Source organism: Asparagus officinalis, chromosome 10 (genome assembly GCF_001876935.1).
Source record: "Asparagus officinalis chromosome 10, Aspof.V1, whole genome shotgun sequence".
Taxonomy (NCBI): Eukaryota; Viridiplantae; Streptophyta; class Magnoliopsida; order Asparagales; family Asparagaceae; genus Asparagus; species Asparagus officinalis.
In genome coordinates this window covers 7087906-7098917 of record NC_033803.1, presented here as the reverse complement: position 1 = coordinate 7098917, position 11012 = coordinate 7087906, and the positions used below count along the sequence as shown (strand labels likewise).

The window sequence follows — 11012 nt, the reverse complement described above, 5'->3', positions numbered from 1 at the left end:
ATATATATATATATATATATATATATATATATATATATATATATATATATATGGGAAAAATGCTTCCAGCCCCTAAATTCGTAACAAGTATGCTTCCCCCTCTCAAGACTTTTTCAACGCTCTAAAAACCCCCAAATTCGTAATAACTATGCTCTGAACCCCAAAACACAAAGCCTAAGAATTTTACACAGGTAAAGAGTATAATATCCATTCTCTCTCTAATATTATATTCGTAATAACCATACAATCCGTCCTCTCTCCCTCCTCCCTCCCCCACCATTTTTGCCCTTGCCCCCTCCGTCCCTTCTGCAACCCTCGTGGCGGCCGAAGCTCCTCTCCGGTCTCACGCCTCGACTGTCCACCGCCGATCCCAGCGCAGCCTCCGCTCGACCCCTCGCCTCTGTTCCCAACCCAATCCCTCCTCCCCCAGACGCCACATCAAACCCCCCTCTCCATCATCCCCCACCATGTATAGTGCTGTCGTTCTTGGAAATTATTATACTTTATGTCTTTTCATACAACTTGTGCGTGTGTGTTAAATACTTCATTCATCTTTTTCTGCAGGGAAATTTACCGTGGTTGTTAAGGTTATACGCGTTGCTTGTTAATGTTACGTGTTGGTTGTTAAGGTTATACGCGTTGCTTGTTAAGGTTACGTGTTGGTTGTTAAGGTTATACGCGTTGCTTGTTAAGGTTATATGCGTTGGTTGTTAAGGTTTCGGGTTGCTTGTTAAGGTTACGGGTTGCTTGTTAAAGTTACGCGTTGGTTGTTAAAATTAACCGTAACCTTAACAAGTAATCCGTAACCTTAACAACCAACGTGTAACCTTAACAAGCAACCCAAACCTTAACAACCCGTTGGTTGTTAAGATTAACCGTAACCTTAACAAGTAATCCGTGACCTTAACAACCAACGTGTAACCTTAACAAGCAACCTGTAACCTTAACAACCAACACGTAAATCGTTTGGCTTTTGAAAATTCGTAACCTTAACAACCAACACGTAACCTTAACAAGCAACCTGAAACCTTAACAACCAACGCATATAACTTTAACAACCAACACGTAACCTTAACAACCAACGTGTAACCTTAACAAGCAACCTGTAACCTTAACAAGCAACCTGTAACCTTAACAAGCAACACATAAATCGTTTGGCTTTTGAAAATTTCATTAAAATTAAAAGTGAAATATTATTACAAAATCTAGCTCACTCCCACTACCTAAAACAAATGTATGCATCATCGTCTTCTTCCTCTACCCTATCAACGGTCTCAAAACCATGGCAGTCGACCTCCTCAGTGAGTGTTGAGTGGTAAAATGAAAGTAATCATACATTGCACAGTTTTATGTGGTGCTGTAAGCATGAATTTTCTGAAGGAAAGTATAGAATTGTTACTGCTTTTTATTTTTATGAAGTTATGAATTATTATAGTAGAAGTACAAAAAATTAAAGTTTTTTTTTTTCTATTTCCTTCCTTTTTTTATTTTTATGAAGGTTTTACGGGTTTCTTGTGAAGGTTACGGGTTTGCTTGTTAAGGTTACACGTTGGTTGTGAACGTTACGCGTTGGTTGTTAAGGTTACGGGTTGGTTGTTAAGCTTAATCTTCACAATCAACGCGTAACCTTAACAAGCAAACCGTAACCTTAACAAGCAACACGTAACCTTAACAAGCAACCCGTAATCTTAACAACCCGTAACCTTAACAACCGTAACCTTATCTGCAAATAGAAAAGATAACTATCATTGGGTACATGTATACTAAACGTGAAGAAAGAAAATACCGTTGATGCAAGAGAGAAGAGACATTCTTTTTCGAACAGGAAAACTTATTTTGAAGGGGGAAAATAAAAAAAGAAAAAGATCCCAAAAAGAAAACATGTGACAGGAAGAAACTCTGTTGCTAGTAAATCTAGATGCATTAGTTTCAGAAGCTACAAAGCAACATCAAGTTCGCACGTGTCATTGCGAGATCAATTCAATCATTAGACATCTCTCTGCTCCTCTTTGCTAGGTTGCGCTCGAGCTTGTGTGCATTCTGGTGTCCTCCAAGAGCTTGGGCGCTGTAAAAAATCCGTCGGCAATAGTTACACGAGAAAACTCGTGCGTGCTCAGGACGAGGCCCAGGCTGCAGGGACATGTTAAGGTTGAGGTCCTGAGCTTCATGAAATATTCTCGGCGAGCGGAGGCCGAGGGGTCGAGCGAGGGGTCGAGCGGACACCGCGTTGGGATCAACGGTGGACATGGAGGATCTCGGCGAGCAGAGGCGAGGGGTCGAGGCGTGAGACCGGAGAGGAGCTTCGGCCACCACAAGGATTGCAGAAGGGACGGAGGGAGCTAGGGCAAAAATGGTGGGGGAAGGAGGAGGGAGAGAGGAGAGATTGTATGGTTATTACGAATATAATATTAGAGAGAGAGAATGGGTATTATAGTCTTTACCTGTGTAAAATTCTTGGGCTTTGTGTTTTGGGGGCTCAGAGCATAGTTATTTATTGCTATAATTATCTATAATTTTCTTTATCTTTGGAAAAGAACACTAATAAAGTTTAATTGTAACTTTTTATATTTTATTTCTATAATTAATTACATTGTAATGGTAAAAAAGAGACAAAAACACATATTAAATACTCATTCTCGTTTATGCATAGTTTATGTGTTTTTTCTCTTGCTAACTTCCTTTATTCTCTTCTCATTCACTCATCTTTCATATTTGTTTAATCTTTGATACTCAACATACATAATTGCAATTCTAATCCGGAATGCCCCAAAATAAAAGGTAAGCTTGTTGGTTTTTATTTATTTTAATAAATTTACATTCATTCTCCTCATATATATATATCACGGTTTTGTTATGTATTTTGTGTTTCTATTTTTTTTATATCTTTTATTCAACTAAATTGATTAGATTTTAATCCTTACATGATTTGTGCTAAAGAGATTGCCAATTAAATGAACGTAGAACCAAAATTTTGTGAAAAACATGTAATTAGAAGAAAGAAAAAATTTGATGAGAATGAAACTAATGAGGTGAGACTTTCACCTAAAGAATCTTTTAAAATTAATTATTTCAACTATATAGTTGATAATGCCATTTCTTCACTTCAAATTAGGTTTGAACGGTTTAAGATATATGCAGATAATTTTGGCTTTTTGTATGATGTAGAAAAATTAAAATGATTGGTGATGATTTTCTAAAAGAAAATTGTTTGGATCTTGAATTTTTTTTTTAAAAACATGACATGTTATCTGATATTGATGATTTATATTTATTTTCAGAACTAAAAGTTTTAAAAGAAATAATAAACACTGAATTAAAAACAACACTTTGGATACTAAACCTTATAAAAAATTAAATTCTTTTCCCAATGCATGGATAGCTTATAGAATACTACTGACAATACCTGTTAGTATAGCTTCAGCATGCAGAAAGAAGTTTTTCAAAAATTAAATTAATAAAATCTTATTTATGCTCAACAATGTCTCAAGAAAGATTAAATATTTGGTAATTTTATCAAGTGAAAAGGATTTATTATCAAAGCTTCAATATAAAAATTTAATTAGTAACTTTGCATCTCAAAAAGCTAGAAAATTAAACTTTATATAAAATCTATTTATTAAAAACTAATATTTAAATTTTTTTAAATAATATTAAGGACCCAAATATTTTTCACTTCATATAGCCTCAAAAATGCTTGTGACGGCCCTGAACACCCTGAAATTAATCTGCAGGGTCTTATCCTAAATTTAATTATTTGAGTAGCTAGAAAAAGAGTGCCTTAATTAATTAGACTCTATATAAACCGATACCTCCTCATGCTCTTGGTGCACAAATCCTTACGCGCGTACGATTCCTCGCAGTACAGCACATCAGTAACTTCAAAGCAGCATGGCCTCAGTTAGATTCCTACGGCTCATGAGCTTGCTGATCTTGGGTGTCTGCGCTTTCCAGGCCTCGGCATCCCGCCGACTCGGCGGGGTGCCCCTGGATGTCCCAGCACGGGAGAGTTTACAAGAACGAAGCAGAGAAGGCGCATCGCCTTGCCACATTCAAGACCAATAAGGAACTCATAGAGTCGTTCAATGCTGGGGGCCACAAATTTAAGCTTGGGATTAACCAGTTCGCAGACCTCACCAACGACGAATACAATGAAATCTGCAGTGGGTTCAATCCTCCGTTGATGACCGCGGTGAAAGCAGCGAAAGGGTTCATGTACGAGAACGTTATCGACGTGCCTTCGGGTGTGGATTGGAGGACAAGAGGCGCGGTCACTCCTATCAAGCACCAAGGGCACTGCGGTAATTAAGCAAATATATACTCTAAATATATAATTAAGCGCATTATTATTAATTTGTCCAAAAATATAGTCCTTTCAGTTTGCCGGCCTTTACCGGCCGTTTTCTATAATTAAAAAGGAAACATTTTTCAGCAGGTTCGGTTACATCCAGATGATTACTGATTAGATACGTAACTTTTAATTACCTGAGCATTTAAAGAGCATATGAAGGCCAGACAAGTAAATAACTAAATAGTTCAGTTTTTTTTTGGTCAATGAAAAATTTTATTCATTTCCCAATATGTGAAATATGGAGTACATCAACACACCATCTCTTGGTGTTTACACTGTAACATAATCACAACCTCTCAAGTGTATCTTTTATATGTACAGGTAAGTTTGAATTAAGAATTTTGATGTAAATTGCCAGTTTGATATCTCTAAAAACTAGCTCTGGCTCTCTAAATTTTTCCTGAAAAATCCTCCGATTCCTTTCTTGCCAAATAGAGTACAGTGCAATTGAAAGGGCCATTCTCTTCAATTTCCTTGTAAATCCTCCCCCTTTGAGCTTGTGCGAATACCAGTTTATGATACGGTTCCAGTCACAAGATCTCCATGAATATTTCAACCATTCCATCAAGTTATTCCAGATTTTTGCTGAGAACTGACAGTCAAAAAATAGGTGCTTGCATGACTCCTGTTGATGATTGGGGCATAATACACATTCATTTGAATTTAGGATCCCCATATGACATAGCCGATCTTGGGTAAGAATTCTGGAATGACATACTAGCCAAAGAATGAAGGAATGCTTGGGGTAGTGTAATCCATTCTAAATTGTCTTTGACCAATGCATAGAAGAGGATGACAGTGATAGGACTTTGTACATAGCTGATAACTGGACTTTATCCCCTGTGCAGCATGCACGAATAGTACTCTGCATATTCTGAATATTACCAAATCTGGATAATAATAAGTCTCTCACCTTTATAATTTGCTTCCACATCCAAGAATCATTCCTTTTGCTCTGAACTTGCCATAAATCTGAAGATTGCAAGTAGTTTGTATGAATCCATTTAATCCACAGCAAGTCTTTCTTGAGATGAATTGACCACATCAACTTTATAGCTGCTGCATAGTTCCAGTTTTTAGCAGAAAAAATCCCCAGTCCTCCAGCTTCCTTGCTTTTACACACATTTTCCCATGCAATCAGGTGGATTTTTTGACCCCAGAGGAAATTAGAACATAGCTTGTCAATTTTCTCAAGAACTTTTATCAGCAATATGTAGTTGCTAGTCCAGTAATTTTGCACTCCCAGGATTACAGTCTTGATCAATTGGAGCCTACCTGCATATGACAAGCATCTTTTTTGTTGCCAGTCTTGTAACTGACCAGAAATCCTATTGATAAGTGGAGAGCAATCCAAATATGTGAGTCGTTTCCCAATCAAAGGCATTCCAAGATAACGTACAGGCAGAACACCTTCTGGATAGTTAAGGTAGCTGCAAATTTGATCTTTTAAACTGTTATCAATCCCACTTAAAAAGATTGAACACTTTGCTGAATTTGCTTCCAGACCAGAAACTTGGCTAAAATGTTGAAGACATGCTTTTAATCTAGAGATTGAGTACATGTCAGCCTTACAGAGCAGCAAGAGGTCATCCGCAAACATCAAACGTGCAATGTTCAAACCAGAGCACTTGGGGTGGAATTTGAACATTCTATCTTCCTTTAGAGTATTTAATTTCCTTGATAGATACTCCATTCCTTACACAAATAGGTAAGGAGATAATGGATCCCCTTGTCTGAGGCCTCGAGCTCCATGGAAATACCCATATAAAGAGCCATTCAATGAAAGAGAATACTTGGGGGTGGTTATACATTCCAAAATCCAGCATATCATCATATTTGGAAAACCCAAGCCTATCAACATATCTTTGATAAACCCCCAACTGATAGTGTCAAAGGCCTTTCTCAGGTCAATATTTAGGATGGCTTTGGGAGAACTCTTCTTTCTACCATAGTGTTTGATGAGCTCATGAGCCATAAGAATGTTGCTAGATATGAGTCTCCCCTTTACAAAAGCACTTTGTGCTTCATTAATTAGATATCCCATAACTTTTTGAATTCTTCTTGCTATTATTTTTGTAATGATTTTGTAAACTACATTACAACAAGATATGGGTCTATAATCTGCTGGAGTACTAGGGTTGAGGATTTTAGGCACAAGAGTGATAGATGTGGAGTTGAAGGTTCCAAGAAGTTTACCTGTACAGAAAAACTCCTCAATTGCAAGATATAGATCAGTATCGATGATGTTCCATGCCTTCTTGAAGAATTCAGCACTAAATCCATCAGGGCCAGGAGCCTTCCCCTCAGGCATTGTAAAAACTGCATTTTTGATCTCTTCTCTAGTAATAGGGCAACACAGATCATCACATTGGCTGTTAGTGAGGACAGGTCCCTTAGCAATTGTATCAGGATCTGGCGACAAGGTGGGACTTGCAGTACCAAGAAGCCTTTTGTAATAGCCAGTGAACTCAGAAATGATTCCAGGCATATCAGTTATTCTTTCCCCATTCTCAGAGTAGATAGATAAGATATTCTGTTGATGCCTTTTCATTTTCATAACAGAGTGGAAAAATTTAGTACCTTTATCACCATGTAGTCCCCAATTGATATTTGATTTTTGCCTATAGAAGGAGCACTCACATTCCATAAGATTAAGGTACTTTTTTGCACATTCCTTCTCTCTTGCTATTAAAGCTGAATCAAAGAGATTATTGCTCAGCTGCTGTTGAATGTCACATAATTCATTTTTTGCTCTTGCTACCAATCAAAGAGATTATTGCTCAGCTGCTGTTGAATGTCACATAATTCATTTTTTGCTCTTGCTACCTGCTCAGTGATATTCATGAAATGCTTGCTGCTGTTGAATGTCACATAATTCATTTTTTGCTCTTGCTACCTGCTCAGTGATATTCATGAAATGCTTGTTGTTAAGTTCTTTTAGTGCAGGTTTAAGATTCTTTAGTTTACAGTGGAGTCTGTACATGTTGTATCCCTTTATTACTTGACTCCAGACTGATTGTACCACAGGTAGAAATTTTGAGTGCTTTGTCCACATATCAAAAAACTTGAAAGGTTTTTTCCCTTCAACCCTCTCATTTCCTACTGTTAACAGAGCTGGCGAATGATCAGAGCAAGATGGCATCAAAAATTCTGCCTGACTGGAGGAATAACATTGTATCCAATCCTCATTAACTAGTACTCTATCCAATCTACACCATACTCTTGCATCTGCCTCTTGCTTGTTATTCCAAGTGAAAAAACACCCCACTGACTTAATATGTATTAGTTGACATGCATGAATAAAAGTCTGCAGGTCTTCAGTGTCAGAATCAGAAACTGGAATGCCACCCATCTTTTCTTCATTATTGATAATAGTGTTAAAACCCCCTCCAATCAACCATGGACCACTAACACTCCTTTTAAAGTTCTGCAATTCTTCCCACATTATTTTCCTGCTAGCATTATGATTAGAAGCATAGATGATAGTGATTAAACATGACAGATTCCCATCCCTTGACATCACATTGCAAGTTATGTATTGCTTTGAGATCACTAATACCTGAATAGTAAGGATATCTTTATCCCATAATATCCAAATCCTTCCTTTGCTTGTTTCATTAGCATTGGAGATCCAGTCCCAATCTTTTGCACATTTCCTGGCAATTGACTGCATTTTACCTTTAGCAACTTTAGTTTCCAGTAGAGCAATAAAAGATAGTCTATATTCATGTATAAATCTTTTTACTATCATATGTTTAGAGGATTTGTTGAATCCTCTAATGTTCCATATTGCCAAGTGCATTTATAGATGATTTCCACCTCTGTCTGCACTAGAGGGGTCTAAATCCAAGTCCTGATACTCCAATATGGAAAAATGAGAGGTTTGAATTGAAGGACCAGAATCAGTTGCATATCTTCTTGTTGCCCTGGTTTTAGAAACATTTACTAAATAGTTCAGTTAAAGGGGGAATTAAGCTGCTCAAAGAAATTAGACTAATCTAGATTATGAATCGAGGTGCCATGCAATTCTCATATCCCAAAAGGAAAGATAATCATTAAGCCCTTAAGTTAACTAGCTAGCCATACACACTGCCGGATTTAAACGCAAGAAATAAAAATTAAAAAAAAAATTAAAAAAAAAATCTGTGCATGTCTAGTCGTTATAACTGGCTAGCCATTTATATGTCTCCAAAACAGGATCTTGTTGGGCATTCTCTGCTGTTGCTGCAGTTGAAGGCATCTCTCAGATCAAAACCGGCAATCTGATATCCCTCTCGGAACAAGAGCTCCTTGACTGCGACACCAGCAGCGAGAACAACGGCTGCAACGGTGGCCACATGGCCAAAGCTTTTGAGTTCATCGTCAACAATGAAGGCCTATCAGCGGACGCCGACTACACGTACAAGGGACTAACGGGTCCTGCGAAAACCTGCAGCTCCAAAAGCTCCTTCTCACATCCGGTCGCGATCAGCGGGTACGAGGATGTACCCTCTAACGATGAAGTAGCGCTACTCAAAGCTGTGGCGAATCAGCCAGTGTCTGTTGCCGTTGACGCAGGCAGCTTTGCTCTCCAATTTTACTCTAGCGGCATCTTCACAGGCTCGTGTGGGACTAACCTGAGCCATGCAAGCTTTGCTCTCCAATTTTACTCTAGCGGCATCTTCACAGGCTCGTGTGGGACTAACCTGAGCCATGCAGTGACTATTGTTGGCTATGGTACTGAGAGTGATGGAACCAAGTATTGGATTGCGAAGAATTCGTGGGGGTCTTCATGGGGTGAGAATGGATACATAAAGATGGAGAGGGATGTCGATGCTGAGGGGGGGCTCTGTGGTATTGCTATGCAAGCTTCGTATCCAACCGCTTGATCAAAAACAAGTGTTTGTTTTCTAGGGCTCTGTGGTATTGCTATGCAAGCTTCGTATCCAACCGCTTGATCAAAAACAAGTGTTTGTTTTCTAGCTACCTAGCAAGTAGTGGTGTGTATTTTCTTTTCTTTCCTTGTACCTGCTTGAATAAACCTTTGCCCAAGTTGTGAAAACTTGTAGCAAAGTGGGCGTGTGTGACGTGTGTCTATAAGTTGGGCAACTTTGTATTTCAAGTGGATATTATGTAATGATTGCTGGTATTGATTCTGTCTTATATAGTAGTTAAACAACCGGTAAAAATGTCATGGGGATATGAGCAGTGATAACTACACTACTAATCCTATGCTATTTTTATATTACAACATAGAAAATTATGATGTCCATTCTCTTCAACTTTTTTCAAAATTGATGACTCGTTAAGGGAGCTCATGAGTTGTTCTCTCTGTTGTGGTATATTTAGAGTTTTTTGTTTTTAGACCCAATTCTTTACTCTGATTTATCTATAAACCCAACAACTTTCTTTTGTATCATTGAACCCAATTAACTTTATGTATTTGTCTCTAAACCCAAATAGTATAATTTAGAGTTAGGGTATCTTGTATTTATACATTTCTCAAGTAAAAATCCCAAAATACCCCGCCCTCAATCTCCACAAAACCAGTTCTCTCTCCTCTCCGTTCTTTCTTTGCCCTTTTTATAACCGAAGAAAATGAAGAAAACCCCCCTTCTTCCTCTGTTCTCTCTCTGCTCTCCATTCTTTCTTGATGCCCATCGGATCCCTTCTTCTCTCCTCTTTCAATTCCTCTACAACTAGTCCAATTTGAGTGAAAATCTGAGTCCTAGTTTAAGCCCTAACTTTTCCATTCTTTTCTTCACGCCACCACCGCCGCCATTGCTGACGTCAAGGTCTTGAACTCTAGCTGCAATGCTGACAGGCGCATGACTGCTACCATCTTCTCACCGCTGCCATTGCCCAACCGTCGCCGTCACATAAGACCGCCATTGCCTTACCGCTACTATCACCTAACACCGCCGTCACCTAACATTTCAACTAACGTCGTCATCTCCTTTAGTGTCTCAACTAGAGCGTATCCCCCTATAATGGTCAACCCGACTGCCGGCGGCTCACTCTCAAGCCTCCACCCCCTTCTCTATAAGTAATCTCTCCTCAAAATTCTGTTTTCTAGTGATTGGTATTCTATCAGTGTGTGCTACTTCTTCTTTTTGTTATTTCAATTTGCATCTTATTTGTTTAGTTTAGTTTTATTCTTTTTCCATAGAGTGGTTGTCCATAGTATATGGTAGAATATGAATCCCTCATTCTTGTAGTTGATAAAATTTAGTGAAGTAATTTTATTTTGCCTAGAGATGTGAAATAGGTAAATATATGGTGATAGAGAGTATAGTTGATGGCATATCACAATACGTAAGTTTTTATAATATTGTGATTTTGTTTACACTTTTTACAAACACAATGGGGATGATAGCATATTATTGTGATTTTGTTTACACTTTTTACAAACACAATGGGGATGATAGCATATTTAACAAAAACTAACAGCTTCTATGTAAAAACTTGACATCTTGACAAACACAATGGGGATGATAGCATATTTAACAAAAACTAACAGCTTCTATGTAAAAACTTGACATCTTGGTGATTGTAATGTATTAATTTCTATATGTGATTACTTGATTACCTATAATTTACGATGGTTTACTGCCGAGTTTATATATAATTTAGACCATAGAGAAGTATCACTACCACATAATTGATCTATTGCAGCGGTTAAGGT

At 37.9% G+C, this 11012-nt stretch overlaps 1 protein-coding gene across 1 annotated transcript; it reads left to right on the top strand.

Moving 5' to 3' along the window:
- LOC109825933 (senescence-specific cysteine protease SAG39-like) lies at nt 3989-9490 on the top strand. The gene is made up of 4 exons (XM_020392850.1): nt 3989-4298; nt 8546-8947; nt 9017-9181; nt 9251-9490. The coding sequence occupies exons 1-4, from the start codon at nt 3989-3991 to the stop codon at nt 9283-9285; spliced, it is 912 nt and encodes a 303-aa protein (XP_020248439.1). The 3' UTR covers nt 9286-9490.